Below are 27,123 nucleotides of genomic sequence, written 5' to 3' on the forward strand. Positions count from 1 at the left end.
CTGATATAATAAACAAACGGTGAGTACAACATTAAATATCTCTATGAGAATGTATCTGTGAATGTTATTTTAGTGATGGAATTAAATCTGTGAGATGAGATCCATCCTCGAGTTAACTTATGTTTACAATAGCCGGCTAATAAGCTACCAAACAAGACATTCCGGTTGCTCAGGTAACGTTAGTACTCAAGTGTGAAACGTGCGAACGTATGCTTGTCTGTTTGTCATATAATTTAGTCCAAATTAAATCTTCAAAATATTTTAGAATACCGACAAAAATAATTACCACTTGGTTCCGTTTGTTTCGTAGCAAGCTTTTGCACCATATAAAGATATGAAAGAAAAACTTTCACCATGCAGCTTTCAGCGACTTTTTAAAAACAAGCTGACTAAGTCAGAACTACAGCTCTCTTTTTTTAATTGCCTGGTAAGTGGTAAACCTACCAGCAGCACCCGCGATAGATGTGTATTGTGTACACACTCTGCATTGATGATTAATGTCGATGACCGTATGTAACCTTTTACCTTCCTCGCGCCAGATGCTTTTCTGCATCGGAAGCAGCGATACGGATCGCATATATTCGGTCAACGGTCACGCGATCGCATGGTATTCCAGAGCCACGCCATCATTGGCTGGTCGATGGTCTCGCTATGGTGGAGAGGAGCAACATCAGCATCATCATCACCCCAGTGTCATTTCAGATTACATCTGAATTATTTACACTAGTACCGGTAGACATGTTTGCGTAGTAAGCAAAGCTTCCAGAGAAGAGTTCTCACTTAAGAGGGTTTTAAGTCAAATGATAAGATCATGAATTAATTAGTATGTGGTAATAAATGTGAAATGACCCACTGCATTTAGAGTGACAGGCCACGTGAGCTCACCGACTGAACTTCAGGTAGTTTCCTTGGTGTTTGAGGGTCTGACTCATATGGCTCAGTGCAAAGTAGTTGTGGGGATTTTGATTGTTCCCAATGACAAAGGGCCTGTCCCAATACCCTTGCGGTCTTGGCCACTTGAGCACGTGCATGTGACAGGAAGTAAGTGTGCAAGACTGTCCCAGGTCAAAAAAATTGACAAAGCTCAGTGCCTTTAGTGCACACTTACGGTAATCCACACAATCTCTTAATACCACATTTGAGGCTAAGCATATCCCATTCATCATGTTCTGGAACTTGCATACCCCGAAATTGCAAGATTTTGAGGAAGACATTCAAGTGTAAGTTAAATGCCCAAATATTGTATAAGAATTCAGAATTTCAAAAATTGAGGTTTGTAATGAGTCAACAGAAATATTGTCATCATGTGGTCTAGATTTGAAAACACGGATAATAAACCATATGGTTGGTAGTGTTCTCAGCGTCTGAAAGCACTCATTTTGGAAATGTGTAAATAACACATTCAAACAGTGACAGCTGGTTCAGATTTATTGACAAAATTATCTTTATTAAACGGATTGCTTAGTAACCTTAGTGAAAGAAATATCCATTTTAATATACATATTTGACTATGTCTTGTGCCTTAATTTGCATGGACGGACACGGACAGTGATGTCAAAGTGCTTTCCTGTTTCAAAGGAAACTGTGATTTTTCCTGTTCGTGTGTGCTGAAGGAAAAATGTCCTGTTCCTCTAAGTAAAACTGGGAAATGTGTCATGGGATAAAGACCCAAAATTCAGGCTTAAAGAAAAAATTGTAGGCTATTACATCAACCAATATGGCATGACTTCACATTAATTGAGTACTTAATTGTAATACACAAGTTAAGACTTTCTAGCCAGATGTTTTCACATTACCTTTTTTGAAAGTTTTGTACAATAGGTTTTTTTTCGTGTTTTTTTTTTTTAACGAAAAGCCCAAAGAACTGTGTCCTTGCTAAATGAATTTATCATATGTTTGTGATGCCCTTTAATTTTAAGTTCCTTTTTTTTGTTTCTTTTTATGTAAATTATTGTTGTTTCAATTTATACTTGCACAATGTGAAAATGTGTAAAGAAATGTGTCAAGAACTTGCTGTTGAATTCATTTTGAAAGTTCAATTTAAAAAAAAAAAGAAAAGAAAGAAAGGGCAAAAAAGAAAATTTGTTCGTTCATTCAGCATATGTGTTGGTTGATTTTTGCACCTCAGTCTGATGGTGTCATTTTGAAGCCGGTCATAGAGAGGCATGTAGTATTCGCCACAGATGCCGCTTTTGAAACGCCTGGACATATACACCTGCCACCCGGCCAAAAAAAAGTTGCTGTTTGGATTTAAATAGTCAAATTCTCAAGAGTCAATAATTGGATCATTATTGCAGTGATTATAGCATGTTATATGTTTGGCAACAGTTCTCATAACCCTAATTGATGCACCTCTTGATGGAAATGACATTTTGTGATGTTATTTCCATCAAGAGGTGCTTCAATTGTTGGTCAAGAATCTTGTATTGACAATGCAAGAGTCAAGCACTCTGTAAAAGTCTACTCCAGGACATCCCAAAGACTTTCAACGAATTTAAGGTCTGGACTCAGAGGTGCCAATTCATGTGTGAAAATGATTCTTCATGCTCTCTCCCAACCATTCTCTCACAGTTTGAGCCTGGTGAATCTTGACATTGTCATCCTGGAATATGACCATGATACGTCTTCCTACATGAGTGTTTAAGAAATGAAAAGCTACACGCTCCATCAATTCGGGTTAGAAGAACTGTTGCCAAACATATAACATGCTAGAAACATAATAATCACTGCAATAATAATCCAATCATAAACTTTTAAGCATTTGCCTATTTAAATTCAAACAGCTGCTTTTTTGGGGGTTGGGCAGTGTATATTAGTCTACATTAGTGACCTGTTTTGAGTTGACTTTGAGTCACTGTTAAAAGGACCCTACCTTGACATTATCAAAAGATTGCTCTTTTACGCAAGATCTTAACTCAAGAACTCACAAGAACGTCTCTGTAGTTTTGTGCATATTGTTCTGTAATTATTTTTTTTACTGCCAAATTCCCTGGTTAGTAGTTCTAAAGTTAAGATGTAGAACTAGGGATATACACTCACCTAAAGGATTATAGGAACACCTGTTCAATTTCTCATTAATGCAATTATCTAATCAACCAATCACATGGCAGTTGCTTCAATACATTTAGGGGTGTGGTCCTTGTCAAGACAATCTCCTGAACTCCAAACTGAATGTCAGAATGGGGAAAAAAAAGGTGATTAAGCAATTTTGAGCGTGGCATGGTTGTTGATGCCAGACGGGCCGGTTTGAGTATATCACAATCTGCTCAGTTACTGGGATTTTCATGCACAACCATTTCTAGGGTTTACAAAGAATGGTGTGAAAAGGGAAAAACATCCAGTATGCGGCAGTCCTGTGGGCGAAAATGCCTTGTTGATGCTAGAGGTCAGAGGAGAATGGGCCGACTGATTCAAGCTGATAGAAGAGCAACTTTGACTGAAATAACCACTCGTTACAACCGAGGTATGCAGCAAAGCATTTGTGAAGCCACAACACGCACAACCTTGAAGCGGATGGGCTACAACAGCAGAAGACTCCACCGGGTACCACTCATCTCCACTACAAATAGGAAAAAGAGGCTACAATTTGCAAGAGCTCACCAAAATTGGACAGTTGAAGACTGGAAAAATGTTGCCTGGTCTGATGAGTCTCGATTTCTGTTGAGACATTCAGATGGTAGAGTCAGAATTTGGCGTAAACAGAATGAGAACATGGATCCATCATGCCTTGTTACCACTGTGCAGGCTGGTGGTGGTGGTGTAATGGTGTGGGGGATGTTTTCTTGGCACACTTTAGGCCCCTTAGTGCCAATTGGGCATCGTTTAAATGCCACGGCCTACCTGAGCATTGTTTCTGACCATGTCCATCCCTTTATGGCCACCATGTACCCATCCTCTGATGGCTACTTCCAGCAGGATAATGCACCATGTCACAAAGCTCGAATCATTTCAAATTGGTTTCTTGAACATAATGAGTTCACTGTACTAAAATGGCCCCCACAGTCACCAGATCTCAACCCAATAGAGCATCTTTGGGATGTGGTGGAACGGGAGCTTCGTGCCCTGGATGTGCATCCCACAAATCTCCATCAACTGCAAGATGCTATCCTATCAATATGGGCCAACATTTCTAAAGAATGATTTCAGCACCTTGTTGAATCAATGCCACGTAGAATTAAGGCAGTTCTGAAGGCGAAAGGGGGTCAATCACAGTATTAGTATGGTGTTCCTAATAATCCTTTAGGTGAGTGTATGTGTAGTTTCGACATGCCTGTGCTAAACTTGCACTAACCTTTGGGGTCAGAAGGCTGATCTTCACATATATTTATTATCTTTTAGGTGACGCTGCCGTTCAAACGTTTTTGAAATAAGTCTCTTATGCTCACCAATGGTGCATTTATTTGATCAAAAATACAGTAACGGTCACTTTTGATCCATTTAATGCATCCTTGATTAATAAAAATTTAATTTAAAGCAGATCATCTCTGAAATTACCAAAATTTCCCCACTACAAAGAGATTCCATTTATATGTCAATGGCAGAAGTTGAACCTCACTTTTTTTACTTCCTTCACAGAAATGGCATCCTACAACTCCGAAGCTTTAAAGAAACAAACCAGAAATACAGGAATGAGCTGTCAGTCACATACCTTCAAAGTCATTTGTGATTTATGCCAACTAAATTTGTCAAAGGCAGCTTCAGGTTTATTCTTACATAATTCTGTTCCTTTTATGACCCCTACTAGACTTACACAGCATGTATACATTTGTGTAATGCTTTTCTGTCACGTAGGCTACAAGAACAGCTCATTTTAGCCGACGTTTTCTTGCAAGATGTTCCATATAATTTTGGTTTTGGTTTCTTTGGTTAGATGAGATGAGCTTTAGCAGGTCAGCTGCACTTGGGTGTGTGCTCATGCGATAAAGACGGTAAATTGGAGCAGAGAGCTCAAGCACTCTTGCAGATCCACGTATGCAGATGCTCCGCAGCACAATATTGGCATTATTATGGCAGCGTGTTAATGGGACAGATGTGTGTTTGTGGGCTATGTGTTTGTAAAATGATGTCAGTGCAGCTGTTCTGGCTTTTGTAAGCTGATGTATCATACTCAAAGTTGCACTGTAGTAACCTCATAGCTTCTGCATTGGTTTGTATGCATGAGAGTGAGAGTGGCGCTTGTGTTATATAGCCCCTCCCCCTTCCTTCAGTGGGCTGGAATGTCCATATTTGGGGAGTCTTGTGGTGTGATAGATTTCAGCCAATCAGAGCACGAGGAGTGTTTTTTGAGGAAGGGGGGATGAGGATACTGTAGTGCTAATGGTGCCGTTGAGGGTGTGGTTACAGAGGAGTGGAAAGCTCTGTTTGAAAATGAATGTGCTACATGCACAGTTGTAGGGCGTAAGGAAGCGGCCATCATTTTGGAGTCAGACGATAGGGAAACCGAAGAAACAGTCATTTCAGCTTCTGATACAGAAAATCCAAAGACAGAGCAGCATTTTACAGCCTGTAAAGATGCACTGTAAGTTTCCATTTTTGTTTTTACTATGTAAAATAATGGTTTTATAGCACTTGGGGTTAGAGATGATGAATCGCACCCCTAAACACTGGGAGTTCGTTTCTAAAGCAACAGATCTGTGTGTGTGATGCGTGTATGATTATTGGTGTTTGATGTGTTTAGATCCTAATGGATGTGAATTATGATATGAAATTAGAGGCGTGGCCCCATTCATGTCTGGTGAGATGATTTTTGCATATGAAAGATACAGTTTCGGTTTTGGTATTTATCACACACTTCTCATTTAAATGAGAAAATGGGCATTGGAAACGTAAAGTATCCTCTGCATGATCCCAGCTCTCTATGCCGGCTTACAGATGGTAATTTTTGGGTGGGGGCTGAGCGTAGCCGACAATTGCTGCCAGCATCAGCTGTGTGGAAACCCCTCCTCTCCCGTCCTCCTGTTGAGTCTTGTTAATCCAGGCTTGGACAGCATGGCAGAAGCATCAGCAGTAAATTACAGGATGTTTGTGGTGTTCGAGGTGTGGCCGACAGGATTTGCACAGCCCTTGTATTCACACAGGGTTTTGGGACATCTATGCTCACATTCTCCCATCATTCTGCAAGGCAGACGCCTTTCACACACTCCTCAAATTGATAGATGTGATTGTGTCTGAAAAAAAGTGAGGAAAAAAGCAGGAAAATTGAAAATGAGCTTACTGATATGTGAGGTGTTTATGATTTGAGAACAACAGTGGTTATTACAGTAATTATTATTCTAAATGGGTCTGAGCTGAGGATTTGTCCCAGAACAATTACATGATTAAAGTCAAAATATAATTATTAATAGTAAATCAAGAAGTTGTCATAATCAACCCACATGATAATATTAGTTAATCATTCATTGGGTTTTTTGTGTCCTTAATCATGGCTGAGTGATTGTCAATTTGTGGAAGGAAGATGCGGAACACATACACCACACTTCAAAAGTTTGGGGTCTTTTAAATATTTTTGACGGTCTCTTATGCTCACCAAGGCTGCATTTGTTTGATCAAAATACAATAAATGTACTGCAATAGTGAAGATCCCTTCCTGATGTGAACTTACCAGGACAATTCAGAAAGTCCCTTGGCAGTGCCAGAGTGGAAAATATAGGACTACTGGAAACCACTAGAGGACCAAAGAAGATCTTGCTGGTGTTTTTGAAAGTTATATATAGACATTTTCATAGTCATTAAGCGAAGGATGAAATTTCAACAAACAACATCAGCTGATTTATTAGTCATTAGGAAGGAAACATCACTCTTCCACTCCATGACTCTTTCAGTTTTTTTTTTGTCACATTTGAAGGCCAGTTAGCGCTATGAATGTAGTATATTGCTGCTTAGTGAAAATGGCCATGATCACCAATTCACAGCTTTGGACTGATCACATGACAGCAGATGGCTGATTAAGATGAGATAAAGGGATGAAGAGTGAGAATAAACTGGAATGACGTGCAGAATGATGATGTGTATTTCTAGGTAATGAAACGACTGACAGTATACAAGCCTTTGAAATGTGGGTTTTTAAAGGTGGCTTGTTTGAAAATGCCAGATTGAAGGCAAAACTAGTTCATAATGTATATTGGGAATCTTGTGAAAGTTCTGAGATGCTGATTGGTTTGAGCTTCACCCACCAGCTACAAGACACGCAACAAGGGAACATCAGTCAAACCAGCAATGAGATGCAAACTGGCATGGGTCCATTAATCCCAAACAAACCCATCCAAATTCATATTTTACTACCATGCCTTCAGTTTCCAGACAAGGGAGTCTGTTATCAGGCGAGCTGACGTCAGCCAAGACAAGGATTTGCATCTGCATGCATCATTGAGTGCATGCTGGGAGTTAGTTGTGGCTGGTGTGTGTCTGAGAAGCTCATGCCATGGTGCCATGGATGGCTCTGCTGGGAGGGAAGTTACCAAGGTGAATGGATTGGGAAAGGGGGAGGAAGGAGGTTAAATCATTCTACTAACTGAGGAAATGACAAATGAGCAATTTTGTCCACTAACAATGTCTTTTTTGGACATATAAATACAGTGGGATTTTCTTTTTAAAACAAAATGCCATGTAAATAGTACAATAAATTCAAGTGTTTAAATATTTAGTTCTTTAAAGGTGCTATATGTATTTTTTAGCAGCCTCTATCGGTGATGTTTCAGATTGCAACCAATTTTTTCAAGAGCGCTTGTGCTCTTGCGCGTGCTCGAACACAAGAGCGAGCACTCATGGTACACGGCCACACTGAGACTTTCAACACACCGGAGAAAGCATCACACAACATGCTGGAAACTCATGTAAACTCCCACTGCAACGTTACAATAATAGGCTACTTTTATCAGCTTGACGTTGAACTAATGCTCCATGCTCGTACCATGATAGCGTTACATTGACTGCATTTAGCCGACATGTGGTGTTATCTAGCATAACAAGGCATTTCACTAACTATTCGTGTATCTTTCACAATCAGGCAGCAATGTCAACATAGCCTAGCCCTAGAGATTAATGTAGCCTATAATATGATAACGAAAACGGTTAGTGAACTAGACTGAACAATGTCAGTGTAACAGTAAGATCGTAGGAAGTAACATTACTGTACTGAACGAGTCTGGAAATGTGTATTATAAATAATATGATAGTAGTGGGATGAGTGATGTTAGTAGATCTAGTACATAAAATAAAAGTTACATCCTAAAGCACCCACTTTTTGTTATCCTGGAACAGTCTTTTGTATTAATTTCATGTCTCATGTATCTTGTAGTTTACCTTGCTATTTCATTACAGTTTACCATTATTTATTTCAGCATATCTGAAAACTTGTCATTTATCACAATACAAATAGCGGAGGTCTCTCCATAATTCAAACGCTTTGCCGATGTTGATCCGTGTTTTCGCCCTAAGTCGATCCGATTCACGTTTGGCCTGACGAGCTTCAGCAGATACATTTTTGTTTTGTTTTGTATGTTTATGTGGAGTTTGTGTTGGAGTCTGTGTTGTGCTGGAGACAGGTCGTTTTTGGGTGTTATCAGACTCCATGTCGTCAGCTGCAGTGCCGTCGCATAGACTGTATATAAATAGGAGAGAGGCTCGGGGAGCGGGCATGCACGTCACATCCGATGGATTTCGCAGAAAATCCGACCCGGAGACTTCACATAGAAATAGGAATACTGGCCTTCAGAGGTAATAGCAAAACCAGACAAGTGGATCATTGTAATGTGTGATTACAACCCCTTCACACACAGGCAATAAAAAAAGGATTCATTTTAGAAGAAAAGTTACATATAGCACCATTAAGTGGTGTATTTTTTTATGTTATTATTTTGAGTTTTTATTTAGTTTTCAGTGTAGTTTTAGTTTTTCTCTGATTAATTGACCCTTCGCTAAGCCACGCCCGAAAACCGCCACTGGCCAATCGTGGCTTAGCAACCGTAACTAGGCGCGGGAGGTCTGGCAAGCTTTCGAGCGAGGGAAACATGCCGACGCGTTGTGCGCAGGGGCGTAATTTATGGGGGGGTTGGGGGGGAGATAACCCCCCCAATATTTATACCATGATCACATGAAAAATATGCAGAACAATTTTTTTAAACTATATTAAACATTACAACCCCCCCAATGTTCAAACCAAATCTACGCCCTTGGTTGTGCGTATGGATTGTGCAAATCTGATACCCGGGGTTCTAAAAGTTTGGACGGTGGGGTGGCATTTTTTCTCTTCCCGAAACCTAAAAGCCAAAGGGGAGGAATCCCGGGCGTGGATCAAGCAGTGTGGAGACCCATTCACAACTAAATGTCGACAGGATTAACAAAACAAAAAAAAACGCCTATTGCTTGGAAATAATGACGATTCTTTGTTCATAATGCATATATTTGAACGTAAAATAAGACGATTAAAGGCAAAACGAAGGCTCACTGACATACTTTAAAATATATTTCAGCATTTTGTTAATCGACGGCCTACTAACGTTACCCCTGTAACTTTACCCCAATCCGATCGCGGCTCTCCCGGTGTTAGATTGATGGATAAACTGTTTGATTTGTAATTATTAGATTATTTTCACATTTCACTTACTCTGCTGTGCATGAACATAGCTGTTCAATTTGTGTGTTTCCCATGTGAATGGTCTGCTAAGGAGGCGGCTGCTGCCTGCGCTGGGACCTAACGTTATAGGCTTTAGCTTCAATTTTGATGAAATTATTCTCTAATCGGTTGCATATTATGTCGTGGATATATCCCTCGAATGCATACTGCTGTCCCTTTTGTCTTGCTCTCTCAGATATTTCACCTGTTCGCCAAAAATGACTAATTATCTCCTTGGGAATGTCTGACACCGGTGCATTCACATTGTAATAGACGTGGCAGCCGCGAAAGCTTGACAGGCGTCGCAACAGTAACTAAGGAGGGCGGGGCTTAGCGAAGGGTCAATTATCTTGGTGATTTTTAGATCTTTTCCTATACACATACAGAACACAAACTGTTGATTAATGTTGTTGAGACGCCCCAGTTCATTTTGACAGAATACACAGATTGTCAGAAATCACACAGCATTGATTGAAAATATAAAAGTCATTGTCTCTATAATTCTATTTAACTTTTGTTTATATTGTGGTGCAGACAGTTTCAGTTGATTTATTTGGCATGTATGTATAATATGTATGTATATGTGTGTATGTATATCGTATATTGTATTATTTATGTAAAACATATTTATTATTAAGTAGTTTAATAGGGCAATCATTTATTAATACGTTAAGCTGTGGAAGAGAAATGGACTTTTTAACAGTTTATTATAAAACCCTGTGGTTCATGAATTTGTTCCAAAGTAGCATGGTGTTGATTTCTGATACTGTACCATATACCAGCACGGTACTTTTTGTGGAAGTGTTGCTCATAATAACCCTAATGTTTTCATCTCATCGATGAAAGCTAAAACCAAAACCTCTGAGCAAAAGGTCATTAAGCACGAGGCTGATGAATAGCACCAGGTTTGTTTTTCACTCCCTGGGTTTATTTCAGACTCTAAAAGCCCTGTTTTTCTATCCGCTGGCCTTTTCTGATTGTTCTCATCATTATAGAGGGACGGGAGCGTGTGTTTTTATGGCAGCGGCGTGTAAAAACAACATGTCGCTCGAAAGGTGCAGAGGTCAGGCTTTGGAATGGAGAGGGCAGAAGATAATATAAGGGTGGGCAGCAATTTTTTTCTGGACATAGAGATGTGTTTCCTTTTCTTGACAATGATACCCTTTCTGTGCAGTCCGCAGGGGCCATGTTAGGAAATTTTGTGGAATAATGTGGTCAACTGCCTTAGCAATCGACCTTTTTATGGTTTTCAATAAACTATTTATGCAGGGTTATTAAAAAAGGTTGTATATTAAGTGAAGGGAGACTTTTGGATAACTTGTTCCCAAAGTTTTATATAATAGTGAATGATCTTCTTTGATTAAAGGAAGAAAAAGTCTGTATAGTGATTTAGTGTGGAAAAAAACTGAAGGGGAAAGCTTACTGAAGAAAAGGCTCATGTCTGTTTAGTTTAGATCATTTTTGTTTTGTTTGGCCGTGTGACTGTCTCATGCTTACTTCAGGGGCTTTCTTTTAAATTTAGGCTTTGACTCAACTTTTCATCCTATGATGGTGTCTTAAAGACAGAGACAAAGTATTGTGGCACTGCTGGTGACCCAGCATGCTTTGCCGTTGGGGTCAGATCAGAGACTAGAAATGTATGGGTGAAACTGGTTTAGACGGGCATTCATAGTTGGTTGTAGGTTTACATTTCACTTTAATATATTGTGACTGTTGAGTAGTATTGTCCAAAATAAGTAGTGTCCACTTGTATAATCTCCACACACTTTTTAGCAGGTCACCAATAAATCCATCTTAAGGGGTGGTATAATGCCCCTTTTTACAATATATAAAATAAGTCTCTGTTGTCCCCAGAGTGTGTATGTGAATTTTTAGCTCAAAATACCCTTAGATAATTTTTTACAGCATGTTAAAGGGATACTCCACTTTTTTGGGAAATAGGCTCATTTTACAACTCCCCCAGAGTTAAACTGTTGAGTTTTAAAGTTTTTGAATCCATTCAGCCGATCTCCGGTTCTGGCGGTACCACTTTTAGCATAGCTTAGCATACATCATTGAAGTGGACAAGACCATTAGCATTTCTCAAAAAAAAAATGACCAAAGAGTTTCGAAATTTTTCCTATTTAAAACTTGACTCTTCTGTAGTTACATCGTGCACTAAGACTGACGGTACAATGTAAAGTTGCGATTTTCTAGGCTGATATGGCTAGGAACTATACTCTCATTCCTGCGTAGTAATCAAGAAACTTTACTGCCGTACCATGAGAGCAGCAGGCGTAATGATATGACGCAGCGCCTGAAAATAGGCTACCTTCCGTCAACACAACGGAACTATTTTCAGGCGCTGCGTCATATTACGCCTAGCCATAGTTCCTAGCCATATCAGCCTAGAAAATCGCAACTTTACATTTTCCGTCGGTCTTAGTGCACGATGTAACTACAGAAGAGTCAAGTTTTAAATAGGAAAAATATCGAAACTCTTTGGTCATTTTTTTGTTGAGAAATGCTAATGGTCTTGTCCACTTCAATGATGTATGCTAAGCTATGCTAAAAGTGATACCGCCAGAACCGGAGATCGGCTGAATGGATTCAAAAATGGTAAAACTCCTATTTCCAAAAAAAGTGGAGTATCCCTTTAAAATTGTCCCTTTTAGAGGGTCAGTAAAACGCATTGTTTCGAGTGTGTCCCTTTAAATGCAAATGAGCTGCTGCTCCCGGCACAGAGGGCACACACAGGCTCGTGTGTGTGTGTGTGTGGATCCAATTACCTCACGCAGACATGCACTAAAATGTCAGAAACTGTTCTGCCTTTTATGTTTAAACTGGAGTCGGACAATGATGGAGAGACTCAGAAGAAGTGACAACATGTAGAGTGCAACAGGATGTTTCTGAATGTTTGTTGATGAATTTATGTTGCTGATGTGGAGAGTTCTATCTTTAATTAGCATATTCTGTCATGATAATCTACAAAAATCAGACGGATGCGACAGCTTGAGCAGACTCACAAATCTGCTCTACTACATGTGTAGACTGCGTGTTCCCGGGGGTGGGGTTTATGTACATTTTAGGGTTAGTGATGTCACTAACCCGGGAGGAATGTCGTGTAGTCCCTACCAGCCGTTTGTTGTAGTCCTTTTAAAAACAATTTCTTTAAAAGCAAATATCTTCTTTTGCTTTGAACTTTGAGCATTGTAACTTTGCAGATGTTGTTTATGCTCAAACAGCAACATTACACACTAACTAAAGTTAGAAAAGTGAAATCATAATCAACCCCCCAGCATTTTATATGCCATTAAATTGCCATCTCTAGATATTTACATTAGGCAATAAAAAAAATCGTTTGAGTGCTACTTTTAACACTGTGTCTATTCACATTAGTGACTGCGTGTGAACCTACGGCCATGTCCACAGCCTTAGTGATGGACCATCCAGGGGACGCAAGCCTCCTCCAGTCCTGTGGAACAGCAGACAGTCTCGCCTCCCTGGAAGATGCCATCGCCGAGTCTACAGCAAAGTCAGTGTCTTTTCATTTCTTCTGTCATGTTCACATAAACTTAACATGCATGTATACTAGGTCAGGTCTGCGACTAAACTCCCATGAGTTATTTATAGGCTACATACAATTTTGACGAATTAGTCATGATAGGTTTGTTTGTAAACATGAGAATTAAGTTATGTGGGAGGGTCATTATATAAAGAAACTACCAGTGGCTGTCACTGGTAGATACCTATATATATATATATATATATATATATATATATACCACACTGTCACACATAAATACCTATGACAGGTATATAAAATAAATATACAATTCATCATAATGAATCACATCAATAAATCAAATAAAGATTCGTTACATCATAAGTTGAGTTTTTTATTCTTACCAAGGCTGCATTTATTTGATCCAATAAAAATAGTAATATTTTGAATTATTATTATTACAATTTAAAATAACTATTTTCTATTTTAATATATTTTAAAATGTAATTTATTCCTGTGATGGCAAAGCTTAATTTTCAGCAGCCATTGCTCCAGTCTTCAGTGTCGCATAATCCTTAAGAAATTATTTAAATGTGCAGATTTGGTGCAAAAAATGTAGGCCTAAGTAATGTAAAGTGATACTCGTGTGTGTGTCTGAGAGAAAGATGAAACCATTTCAGCTAGAGAATGCTGCTTGTCTGGAAAACTCATTATTTGATTTCTTCGCAGTGAGTCATCAGAGGAAGAATCAGCATGTGCCAGAGAAGAGCAATCAAACACCAAAGCCGAACAGAGTGTGCAGGCAGAATCCGGTGAGATTACACACTCTTGCTGTTTTACTAACACTCGCAAATCACTTTAAACTCACAAACACTTGGATGAAAAGTCTACAACATATTCTCACTATTATACAAACAAACATACTCGCTTACTCTCGCTGTTACAGGCATATGTGTGACCATAATCGCCATTTTGAACACATGCCATAAACATCTGAGGCCCCAAATCCGCCATGTGTGCAATGTGCATTCAGTTCTGCATTACACAGATAAAGCACAGAGTGATGAAAAGCTGGCCCGGAGCACTAACACACAACTCCCACCTCAATGTTCCTTAGTGTTTTCATCATGAAAACTTTTACGTAACTTCATCTTTTCGAAAACTTGAGATCATCAGGACCATTGAGTGCTATGTGAGAGGAAGTGCTTGAAAAGAAAGCTGCTGTCCCTATGCAAACTAACTTCCCTTTCCTTTAGACATGCAGCAGGATGACAGTTTTTTTTTATGGGAGGTTAAACAGTTTCAGAGCCATTTGAAAGTGGCCCATGTGTTAACTTCCAGAAGTTCTATCGCTCTGCTGTCTGTCTTGTTTACATAAGATAACAGAGCTTTGAATGAGGTCATGTCGCATGACTCTGGATTTACTGATCAAGCTGCTGTGATGGCTTTGTTTCATTTCGAAAGGTTTTGCGGGATGTATGGTCAGCATATAGTTGTGTGTTATGGGTTTACGCTGCACAGGACGTTGTAAAATGTGTGGGGTGGCTTTCTTCCCCTTTCATGCACAGCTGCCGAGATCACTCAAGATAAATTCCTGTTGATATTATTTTCAGCTATCTTGCAAATGATTTCTTGCAGTGTGTAATCTCTGCACCATTAGCGACAAAAGCAAGAATTGTTTCCAAGCAAGTTTCCCAAACACTTCCCCATCTGTCATTGTTCAGACAAAAATGCCCCAAACCATTGCCAATGGTGAAACGAACAGATTGCAATTCTGGTTGGATGTGATAAAATGACCCACTGCAGCTTTAAATTGAGTAAACACTCACTGCTTGGAAGAGTTTGCATACTGATATGACTCCTGCAGTTTGTTTTCTGGTTTAAAGCTGTAAATGATTCTGTGCTCTGCTACTGAAACCTCAACAGAAACTCAGGGCCAGTGTGTGTATTAGATACTAGTGATGGATGGGCCTCTCATGCTGAGGCGAAAGAGTGTGTAAGTAAATGTTCTGATAGGGTGTCGCTGAGCCGTTTGATTTAAAACAGACGCCAGCGGCAAAATCATTTTGTGTTTTGTGCAAACGAAGACCACACAAACACAACATAAAAACTGACTTACAGCAGAGACTAAAACAGAATTCACTAACGTAAAAATACCAAAAAGCATCGTGGTATTATGTTATATCTCAAAGTATCACCTGATTCCATGTTACTGCTACAAAACTATTTAATAGGGGTTGTCTGGTTACAAATGTAACCACTGTGTACTACACTGTTCAGAATAAATAATGATCAGAGACAATAAATAGCTGTTCACTTTGTAGGTGCCACCCCTCGACCCGACTCCCTGTCTTTGCCCGCTAAGGGCACAGAGTTCTGGGCCACATGCAGGGATGGAGAGGTGAAGCTCAGAATGGGTGAGTCCGGCCCCGAGGCTGAACCCGCCATGACAGTGAACCAGATGTTCACCTCTACTGTCCAGCGCTTCGGCAACTACAACGCTCTGGGCTGGAAAGAGGGAGAGCAGTGGAAAACCATGACCTACAGCGAGTACTACAAGTCTTGCCGCACTGCTGCCAAGAGCTTCCTCAAGGTGAGGGCCGTTAACTCACTTTAAACCGTTGAGTATTGTTGAGGGTTTAATATCTTTATTTGTGACCCACTGAGGCTTTGCAAAGATGGATGTACAGTTTACATTTTTACTTTTCCAACATTTTCATTGGCTTTATTTTTTTTTTTTGCAATATATGAGTTTGCCATTGTTTGAGTCAAGCACCTAGTTAGCATAACAGATTTAACCCATGACTGTTTATTGCTTAGCAATTTAGTAACTAGTCATTTTCATTGTCTTCTTGCCGTTTCTGTTGAGATCACGACCGTTCAGCATTACGCTGTTATCTGAAATGACACTGTAATGTTTCTGATAAGAGGAACATTTTTATGTAAGAGATGCCTGATAACAAACACTTAAGAACGTATAAACGCATATAAACAGGCGTAACTGTTATTAAGATCACAGAAAGTCCTTAGGTAATCATTGTTTTGTCCTCGAGTAAAGCATTTGAACTAAGGTTACCTCAGGGTGAAAGTGCCTGCAATTAGTGCAGTGTATGATAAGGCATCTGGGTAATGACACAATCCTCGTTCTATTTCACTACAATTTAAAGCCCATTTTTTAAAAATTTTAATGAGAATCAAGCACATTTTCATGCTCCGTTCTCATTAACATAATGTGTCTGGGCAGTTTACATACTAAGTTTCATTCTTTTTATTCTCATTTCTGTAATATATACATAATACAGTGCAAATTCAATAAGTCAGTTCAAATTTATGGCAGTACAACAATACTATCATGATAAAAAACTTGTCTAAATATAATTACAATTGAAATAATATAAATATTCTTTCCATTACGGTAATGAGAATTCTATTTATTTATTTTCCCATCAAATATATAATTTTGTATTTTTGTCTTTCTCTTTTGGGGTGTAATATGACCTTGAAATGTTCTTGAATTCTGCACAACCCACTCAGAGCTGGATTTTAGTTGTTGTGCAGCTTGAGCACAATTGGCCGCAGTACCTGAGAGTAGTTTCTCTCTGCAGCAGGAGGCTTTTGTTGATCGTCTTCAGTTTTTCCATGCCCTTATCTTGGGATGAGGTTCAACTCCCAACTGGTCACGTTCTCCCTGTGGGGAACAGGACGTCATGCTTGGCGGCCGATGTGGGCAGATTTCCATGGTTTTGTTTATTGTGCTACTCAAAATTAGTGTAATTTGTCCAACTCAAACCCTGTGGGAGAGATTCAGATTGAGTTGTGTGTACGCTAGGCAGCATAAACACAAAAGAAAGACCTTACAAAAGAGGTGTTAGATGTCATGACATGCGTGCAATATTTTGGCTGGTGCAACTTTTGTATTTTAAATATGATGCAGCTTGGTATGTTCATCCTCCATATAAATCGATGATGAAGTCTGACTCATGAAAAAATCATTATTTTGAATCTTCTTAATGATTTTGTTAAACTGGTTCACAAATTGTTTATCTCTAATGTCCTGTTGCAAGAACTTTGTTTAAGAGTTTGATGACATTTTGGAGTTACTGAACTAGTGAAGATCTTAAACATAGAGATAAACAGCAGTATTTAACTAAATATTTATTTAACCACAAAAAAAAAGAACATGTCAAATGCCATGTGGGACTTCTGGGAATTCTTATGAGCGATGACTCAAACAAATCATAAGATGGGCATCTTCATCTTTTATATACAATTTTACAAACAATATGATTTTGCTTTGAAATGTGTTTATGTACTGTTACAGTTATGTACAGTTATGTGCTAACTGTGTGTATATGTTCACAGCTCGGTCTGGAGCGGTACCACGGCGTCGGTATCCTCGGGTTCAACTCAGCCGAGTGGTTTATTGCTGACATCGGGGCTATTTTAGCTGGGTAAGTATTTATTGTGAAGATGTTTTACACTTTGTCCTATGAGTCTTCAAATCAACCATAACCATATACGAATGCTGCTGTCATGCTAACTCCAGGGTCATACAGGTCATTCTTAAATGCACATCATCAGCACACAGCCAGTGTTTGTCCCAAACAAAGCTTTAAGTCAAATAGTGGCTCTGCTGTGCCTTAAACTGCCCAGTTGCCTTTATGACTTTAGTAAAGACAGATGGTTAAAGGCACAACCTGCACTTGTTAAACAGAATCTTGTCTGGGTCTGTAAACCTATCGGTGGAGTCAGAACAGAAGTAATTGTGAATGTTGTTAATGTTTGAAGGTGTTTCCTGTTGCTGAACTGCTCTCCATTTGGTTACATCAATTACAGGGTTCAGGATGTTTATTGATGGATTCTGTATGTCATTGGCAGGGGTTTTGCTGTGGGCATTTACACCACCAACTCCCCTGAGGCGTGCCAGTATGTGGCGGAGAATTGCCAGGCCAACATCCTTGTGGTGGAAAACCACAAACAGCTGCAGAAGATCTTACAGGTAATGAGAGTACAGGACCCATTTCCTTTTCTAAATTAATTTAGATAAGACCTTTAACCTTTTTTATAGTAATACATTTTAAAATGTAATTTATTTATTCAGCAGCCATTATTATAGTCTTCAGTATCGCATGATTCTTCAGAAATCATTCTAATATTCTGATTTGGTGCTCAAAAAACATTTATTATTATTCTTTGATGAATAAAATGTTTAAAAGAATAAGAAATAGACATTTTGTGAAACAATATAACAGTCTTTACTGTCACTTTTAAATGATGTTATACATCTACCTGAATAAAAGTATTAATTTTTTTTTAAAATGTACTGACCCCAAAACCTTAAAAGGTAGTGTGCTATTCCTAAATGTTCAAATTCTCACAATTATTTCATTTATATATATATATATATATATATATTAATATATATTAATATAATAATAATATATATAATAATTGTGAGAATTTGAACATTACATATACATGTATGTATACTGTGTGTGTGTGTGTGTATGTGTATGTGTATATATATATATATATATATATATATTATTATTATTGAGAGTGATTCCATAAATGTTAATGGTCCTGCCATCAAAATGATATGATTGTATTGTTTGTATATTGCGAAAAAATCCTGGTTATTTCTGGTCCCAGTTCTTAGATCCTGAGACTGAGTGTGATGTCTGATTAAACTAAAGCCCCTGATCAGTTCATTAAAATCACACTCAGTTCCTCCATCTGCTGTAGGCTTTTTCCTGATGATCTCTTATGCTCTGTGTGTATGTGTGTTTCATTTCAGGTCCAGGACAAATTACCGCACCTTAAAGCCATTATCCAGTACAAAGATGAGCTGAAAGAGAAAAAGCCCAATCTCTACACGGTACATTTGATTAGTCAAATATTTTCAATTCAGTTCTCAGAACATAATCTTTCTTTCTAATCCCACTCCTTTACTAATTGAAATCTGACATTTGCTATGTAAATATCTGATACACATAGTGGGCGGAGTTTATGGAGCTGGGCCGCGATGAGCCTGACGCTCAACTCGATGATATCATCAGCTCCCAGAAACCCAATCAGTGCTGCACACTGATCTACACATCCGGAACCACAGGCCAGCCAAAGGGAGTAATGCTTAGTCACGACAACGTGAGTTAAAGCCGAAACATTCACAAAATGACATTTGAGACTTTTGAGCAAATTGTAACAAAAACTAACTTTAAAACGAGGGTTTACTTGTGATGTATAGTACGATGAGTCACCAGTCATTCTTAATACTGAAATGTTCTCTCTCTCCTCCTGTAGCTGACATGGACAGCATTTGCAACCGGCCAAGATGTGAGTCTTGCAGATGCAGATAAGTCACAGGAAGTGGTCGTGAGCTACCTTCCACTCAGCCATATTGCTGCACAGATGATTGACATCTGGCTTCCCATGAAAGCAGGAGGAGTTGCGTACTTTGCACAGCCTGATGCGCTAAAGGTTAGTGTGGAAATTACACATCCTTTGCTATTCATTTGCCATGCTAGTGCTAAAAAAAACTTCCTGTTTTTTTTTTTTTAAGAAAGTGATACTTTTATTTAGCAGGGATGCATTCATTTGATCAAGTGACCAAGACATTTGATACAAAAGATTTTTATTTATTTATTTTAATTCTGTTGCAATTCATCAAAGAATCCTGAAAAAAAAAGTCATGATTTGCACATATTAAGAAGCATAACTGTTTTCAACACTGGCTACGTTTACATGCAACCAAATAATCTGTTAGTAATCGGATTGACAGCTCAATCGGACTGAAAAGCCTTCATGTAAACACCCGAATCGATCCGATTGAGCTCGATCCGAATGAAATTTCGATCAAACAGCGGGAAACTCTGTATATTCCTGCAGTGTGCGACTGTGTGTATGTCAAAAAAAACTATCCCGATTTGAAGCTTGTGACATATAAACGGTCTCATCAACCCGATCACATGTTTAGCGTTCATGTAAACACTACATTCGGATTCATTAATTTTGCATGTAAACGTAGCCGTTGATAATAACAAGAAATATTTCTTGAGCAACAAATCAGCATATTAGAAATTTTTCTGAAGGATCATGTGACACTGAAGACTGGAGTAATGATGCTGAAAATTCAGCTTTATCATCATGGGAAAAAATTACTTTAAAAAAAATATATTATTACAATTTAAATGTATTTTTGATTAAATAAATGCACCCTTGGTGAGCATAAGAGACCTTCAAAAAAACGTTAAAAGATTTTAACGATCTCAAACTTTTAAAAGGTAGTGTACATTTTAGTGAAGGCACTTCTTGTTTTCTTCTGTTTTGTGTACGTAAGAGAAGATCCTTCCAAAGACAATCTTGTTAGTTTAAACTAACTGTATAATCCTTTTAAAGAGCTTTTTCACTGATCCTTTCGGTAAAACATAATTCATGAAGTCTTAGTCATGCAGCTCTCACTCACAGAAAGGCATTTGTGATGTTCAGAAGTGTTTAATTTTCATCCCTTTTCAGAAAACAAGCCCCTAATCTGATCTGATATTTTATTAAAACCGATGTATGATGTTTCCCCTGTGATATCTAGAAGCTGAGCATGTGATATCTGTAGTGCCTCAATGGGTCCCAATAGCACCGCAGTTTTATAATCGGGTCATTGATTTAAGAACAGGGCCAGAAACTGACATGACATACCTGCTCATGTCACCTGACATAACCCTGGGTGTGTCAGCTGATGTTGGCATGCACACATGAACCCTTTGGCAAACCATGCTTGCACATGTAATAATAGAAGTCATTGCATGTCCCAGGGTACTCTGGCCAACACCCTACGTGAGATACGCCCTACTGCGTTCATGGGTGTCCCACGAGTGTGGGAGAAGATGCAGGAAAAGATGAAGTCGATCGGAGCCAAATCGTCCACTGTGCGCCGGAAGGTGGCGTCTTGGGCCAAAGACGTGGGCCTGCAGACAAACCTCAACAAAATGGAGCTGTATGTACATACACACTTAAACACACAAAAAGACACACATGACACTCATTTTGAAATATCACTAATTTACATTAGGATCCAGAAGTCTGAGACTCAATTGAAAATCTGGGATTCAAAATCTATTTTAAACCTGGTTGTTGGAATTTGAAACATTTAAAATAAAGAAACATTGAGCAATTAATGCTTTTTAATAATAGTAATTAAATATTAAAATAAAATATTTATTTATAATAAGAATAACATTTGAGATGTCAGATTTCCTTAAATAAAAAAAAATACTAATAAATTAAAATGTTCAAGTCATCTTTTCACTCAAACTGTTATTCTGCTAATATCATTTGACAAATTCTATTAAATTATAAAAATGCAAAATAGAAGTGGTCTCAGACTTTTGGACCCCAGTTAAGTTAATTAATCCCAATAAATGCCACAGGAGTAAAATATGGCATCTTTATGGAAAATCTGGGAATGAAGTCTTTTAAGCAGTTTTAGGAATTTGAAAATTTTTAAATAAAGACATAGAGCACTTAATAGTTCTTAATAATATTAATAAAATATGTATTTGTTTACATCTTTTTACTCAAACTGTTATTCTGCTAATATAATTTGTATTGAAACAAATTGTATAAAACTAGAAAAAAGTAATGTGAGAAGTAGTCTCAGATTTTTGGATCCCAAGTTAGTTGACTTGAGCAGAAAAAAGGGTACAAACGAGAAAAAAAAGGGCACTTTTAAACAGTGAAACAATTAGGCTCTGTATTAACAGAGAGGAATTGTCTTGTGTCTTCAGTAATGGCAACCTGTCCACAAAGCCACTGAACTATCGGTTGGCGAAGCGCCTGGTGTTCCGGAAGGTTCGGAAGGCACTGGGTCTGGATCGCTGTACGAGGTGCTACACCGGAGCGGCTCCCATAACCAAAGACACGCTGGAGTTTTTCCTCAGTCTGGACATTCCTCTCTTTGAACTCTACGGCATGAGTGAGAGCTCTGGACCGCACACCATCTCACTGCCTGACGCCTTCAGACTCACCAGGTACTGACACCTGGATTTATTTTTTTTTCAGCTGAAGTGAGTCATTTTTAGTCAATTAAGCTTTAACTTTTAGTATATTTCTCATTTGCATTTCCTTCTCAGCTGTGGAAAGGTGATTCCAGGCTGTAAGACAAAGATCTTCAGCCCTGATTCCGATGGGAATGGAGAGATTTGTTTCTGGGGTCGTCATGTGTTCATGGGATACCTGAACATGCCTGATAAAACAGAAGAGGCTCTAGATACTGATGGCTGGCTGCACTCGGGAGACCTCGGCAAACACGACCAGAACGACTTCCTGTTCATCACTGGCCGCATTAAAGGTAATGAGTTTGACAGTCGGTTGAAAATAGATGCTGTGCTTCCTCTTCGATCCACACCAAAGTTCATTTGGAAGTGGACTGAGATTCCCTGAAAAGGTGGGCTCTGCTTGTTTGGTGCGCACCAGGATTCGGATGGCAGTGTTCACACTTGTAGATCAGTTCTATTGGTTCTTTTGCTCCAGACCAAAAAAAGAAAATGATACATTTAGTTCTGGTTTGCTTAGCTTTCACACTGATATTTTTTAACACCGAACCTAAAAATACAAACGAACTTACCGCTTACTGATGATGGAACTTACCGCGGCGCACATCCAAATAATTCTGTGTGCTAAATGTGCTCGTTGTATGTGCGTACATATGGTATTTTTACCAGCTGAGAACTCACAAAGAGCTTATAGAATGTGTATAGAAGTCAAAACAGCACTAGGAGTTCCTCCGTTGCACACAAACAAAGATCTGTAATGGGCAACCGAACTCCTATGATGAGAAAAAACAGATTTGTTTGAGCATTCTGTCCTTTTTAGGGTCGCATCTTGTGACATCACTTCCTGTTTTTGATTTGTTTAAATGTCTTTGGTCCATGTTGCGTTCATATTTCATTCAACCGCACCGGAGTTGGCTTGAAAGCGGAATGGTGGGTCTCGGTCTGCTTGTTTGGTGTGCTCCAGGATTCGGATGGCAGCGTTCATACTTATTCAAATGAACCGCACTAACAGAGCAAAGAGCAAACCTGCCAAGTGTGAACACACCCTTACTCACTGGAACTAAAACAGCTATGCAATTTCATTTCATAAGATGTTATAGAGTGGCCACATAAAGTATTTCACTGGGATTTAGTGTGGTGCATGTAAGGAAGTTTCTGTTTTTATTCTAGAACTGATCATCACAGCTGGAGGTGAAAATATTCCCCCGGTGCCCATTGAGGACGCAGTTAAAGAGGCCATTCCACTCATCAGCAATGCCATGCTTATCGGAGACAAGAGAAAGTTCCTCTCCATGCTGCTCACCATTAAGGTATCGTGTGTGTGTGTGTGTGTGTGTGTGTGTGTTGATTCCAGTACAAACGTGTGTCAAGGTTATCCACCTTGCAATCTTTCACCAGATGAGATAAAGCAAAAAGCTTTAAAAAATCTTTTCCATCCATCAACCAACTGTGATGAGTGACAGTTTGTCAAATGTTTAGCTTAGATTTGTGTGGCTTTGTGTTGTGTAACTCATTCACCAAAATGTTCAGATCAGCTGTGATTGTCTAGGAAACAGTGTTAAACGTAGTTAATGACCAAAATAAAAAGCTTTTTTATTTAAATTATTATTCAACATTATTGATTCTTTTTTAATGCCTTCCTTGTATAATTTGACTGATATCATGTTCTTCACAAACTGAATGCTGTAAATCTAATCTGAACCTCTCACCCGAAAAGTTGGGTTGTGTAAGGTTACAGAGATAATGCTGATTGTAAAGATACACAAATGAGCATACATTTTTACTATGCTCAGTCTAATCAGATCATATCAGTATGTTTAAGTGATAAATGTTCAAATGTTATCAAACGGCTTCCATAAACTTAAAAGCTACTGCCAACTAGTGGACATATGTGTAATTACAAGTTCCTCGCTTTTTTCTTGGAATCACTACGCCCCCTAGTGGCAATACTTTTCGGGTTGTAAATTGAAGTGTTTCTAAATAGTGGTGTTTGCTAAGGCAAGTATTACTAGCATCACATTATTAGTAGTATAATATACGCAGTATTATATTATTATTATTGCTCATACTTAACATGTAACTTGTCCCGCAGTATGTCGTCTCAAATCATGTAGTTTAAGCACGGGTGTTATATTACTTTTCTAATACATTTGATGTAGTACTTTTACCTGGTGGACAATTATAAGTGTGAACACATTGCATTTAATAAGGGAACTGTGTCATATCTAAAGACCAGATCAGAAAAACCCTGGCACCCGCAAAGCAACGTGATTTTAAAAAGCAGTCAGAACAACTTAGCAACCATAAAGCATCCCCCTGAAAACCACGAAGAACACTTTAGCATTACTGGAGTGTGATGTCAGTTGCCTAATTTAGACTTAAAAGGAGCTTAATCTGAATATAAATGGGAAAACTATTAGATAATATACAATTAGCTTACCATTGGAAAAAACATTGACAACTCTTCTCTCTTGCTCTCAGTGTCAGGTAAACAGCGAAACGGGCGCTCCTGAAGATGAACTGACCCCTGAGGCGGTGGAGCTGTGTCGCAAACTCGGCAGCAACGCCACTCGAGTCAGCGAGATCACCGGTGGCCGTGACCGCGCCGTAAACGCAGCTATTCAAGACTCCATCACCCGTGTCAATGAGAAAGCCACCTCTAACGCCCAGCGCATCCAGAAATGGACCGTGTTGGATCAAGATTTCTCTATCCCTGGAGGAGAACTGGGTGAGTTTCTTTGTAATCAACTGTCTGGGAGTTATTTCTGGGTTTTGTTAGTAATTCTATTGATTAAGATGTAAATAGGTTGTTTGTTTAACTGTTTTAAACTCAATCTCAGGGCCCACGATGAAGCTCAAGAGGCCAGTGGTCATGAAGATGTACAAAGAGCAGATTGAGAGCTTTTACAAAGAAGTCGTGACCCCAACCACCCCAGACAACCCTCTGCCTCCTAAATAGGTGCCCAACAAAAGCCCTTGTCATCCACTTCAGATCCGGAGACAAAGAGACTGACATGGTCTAACACACACATGCTTACATAGGAACACCACTCAGACCTTGTGTTTTGCCTCATTTTTGAGTTAATATGCGTTCAGGGTTTTTTAATTGTTAATTTCATACTGTTTACATTTTTCTGTATTACTGAAAGAAGGAAAACATGTTTGTAACAAAGCCATTTTTTTGTGTGTGTGGTTTACTATTTATTTTTCTTGCCTAATTATAATGAAGTGTCTTTTGAGTCATGTTGTTGATTTAATATGTAAGTGCAGGTGATACAGAGATTAATTTATGGTTAAATTTATCAACAAAGTTTGATAAATCTTAATAGCTAACTTGCGCATCAGGAGTGACTGAATTCTTTGAGAATAGCTTTGGGCGGTAGTGCTCGTTTGTCAACGGCACTGCTGTGAACAAGTGCCACCAAAAACACTGGTTGTTTAACGGAAACTAGATGTTTGCGGAGGAACATCCTCAAGACTTTGCTCTGTGAAGATTATTTAGCAGGAACCCCATGCCATACAAGCCATAAATGTTTTTGTTTGCTCGTTTTTCAGAACCAAATGCATCACATTAGTTTGAATGTTTGTTTCACTTATGCAGTTGGTTAATATTGTCGTTTAATATTTTGTAAAAAAAACAATTAACCTGTTAAATAGTGTAAATACGTATTGCATTAATTTCCTCTTCTTCTGTGGTCTTACTTAATGCTTTGCTGTGTCATTGTGACAATCCTCAAAGTAGCAAAACCATTTTCCTGCCATTGATATCTGGACAGAGAGAAGCGGTGAATATTTATCTTGTGAAATACGGGGCATGAAGGATCTGGTGTGAGAAATCGATCTGTTCAGAGGTGATCATTTGACTTGCAGTGTTCTTTGCTTTGCATGTGCAATAAGGACATTTTGACCAAATATGTAATTGATTTTATTTATTTTGTATGCATAGTAAAATTATTATAATGCAATTTAGAAAACCAATATGGATTGATAACTAGATTAAATGGACTAACATTCTATTTAATCAGTCAAGTGCTCGCATATACAAAAATGTAACCGCAAATTACTTAATGCAAATCCAAAGATTGATCTTACCTCTAAATAGTTTTATCACACTAGAGAGCTTTCCTCAAATACTGGACCTGTTACTCCAAAGTGTGTGTTTTCTGACTGCATAGCATGACCACAGCGAGGCCTTTTTGTAAATAAGAAAGACTGCTAGTAAATTGTGCATGAAATGAGACAAGTTGTTCGCTCAGTCAGAATAGGTGAGAATGAAGGTAGAGCTAGTGAGGGATTTCCTGCTATCTGGGATTTTTATTATGGTTTAAACTTATTCTTTTTCAAAAATCCATTTGCCTTTTATAAACAAGAAAACACAAGTTTCTTTTTAGACAAAAATACTGTAACAGTTTAATGCAAGTCTGATCTAGAGCTTGAAGGGCAGCTCATTTGGAAACGGGAACATACAGTAACATGAAGTCTTAGACTGTGAAAGACTTGACTGGTTTTACCTGACTCTAAAAAAAACTCTTGAGCTGGGTGACAATTAGTCGTGTGTTGTGTCTGTTGAAACTGGATTAGTTGATCTTGGGAGATGGAACTCCAGGTTTCTACTTGTATGTGTGAAAATATTTTACTGGACAATAAATGTACTATAACCATGATCAAGTGTTAAAGTGCTCATTCTTCAACTTCGGATAAATAGTTTCATTGGTCACTAGGATCAGTAATGGCTCACAGCTGGCAAGACTTGTGCACAGTATTGGGAAGGTTACTTCCCAACTGGAAATGTAATGGGTTACAGATTAAAAGTTACTCTATTTAAAATATAATTAGTAAAACTATTTAAATTATTTGATTAATGTAACTGATTACTTTTCTAAATTTCCAACGAATGTTTTCAACTGTTAATCATTTTCAAACATTTAAACCAGGCAGGGTTAATCAGCAAATTCAAACATTTATGCAAATTCAAAAAA

The 27,123-nt window shown here is 38.5% G+C and overlaps 1 protein-coding gene across 2 annotated transcripts; it reads left to right on the forward strand.

Moving 5' to 3' along the window:
* acsbg2 (acyl-CoA synthetase bubblegum family member 2) lies at positions 1–26,282 on the forward strand. 2 transcript variants are annotated; one of them, XM_056252351.1, is made up of 15 exons: positions 1–19; positions 12,992–13,127; positions 13,827–13,909; positions 15,422–15,690; positions 17,460–17,548; positions 17,976–18,096; positions 18,895–18,975; positions 19,095–19,244; positions 19,401–19,577; positions 20,906–21,087; positions 21,878–22,120; positions 22,223–22,440; positions 23,315–23,454; positions 24,626–24,872; positions 24,985–26,282. In XM_056252351.1, exons 2-15 carry the CDS (start codon positions 13,015–13,017, stop codon positions 25,101–25,103), a joined length of 2,232 nt encoding a protein of 743 aa, XP_056108326.1. In that variant the 5' UTR covers positions 1–19; positions 12,992–13,014; the 3' UTR covers positions 25,104–26,282. The 2 variants fall into 2 exon arrangements, with proteins under 2 accessions (XP_056108326.1, XP_056108325.1); XM_056252350.1 differs by lacking the exon at positions 1–19 and adding an exon at positions 5,376–5,518.
* Positions 26,283–27,123: the final 841 nt, after the last annotated feature.

Source organism: Rhinichthys klamathensis, unplaced genomic scaffold (assembly GCF_029890125.1).
Source record: "Rhinichthys klamathensis goyatoka isolate OS25496 unplaced genomic scaffold, OSU_Roscu_1.1 h1tg000094l_1, whole genome shotgun sequence".
In the NCBI taxonomy this organism is placed as follows: domain Eukaryota; kingdom Metazoa; phylum Chordata; class Actinopteri; order Cypriniformes; family Leuciscidae; genus Rhinichthys; species Rhinichthys klamathensis.

Bases quoted from the DNA above. Each gene is read 5' to 3' on its own strand.
- acsbg2 (XM_056252350.1), top strand. The intron at 22,121-22,222 runs GTACTGACACCT...TTTCCTTCTCAG, and splicing joins GACGCCTTCAGACTCACCAG to CTGTGGAAAGGTGATTCCAG. The intron at 22,441-23,314 runs GTAATGAGTTTG...TTTTTATTCTAG, and splicing joins CATCACTGGCCGCATTAAAG to AACTGATCATCACAGCTGGA.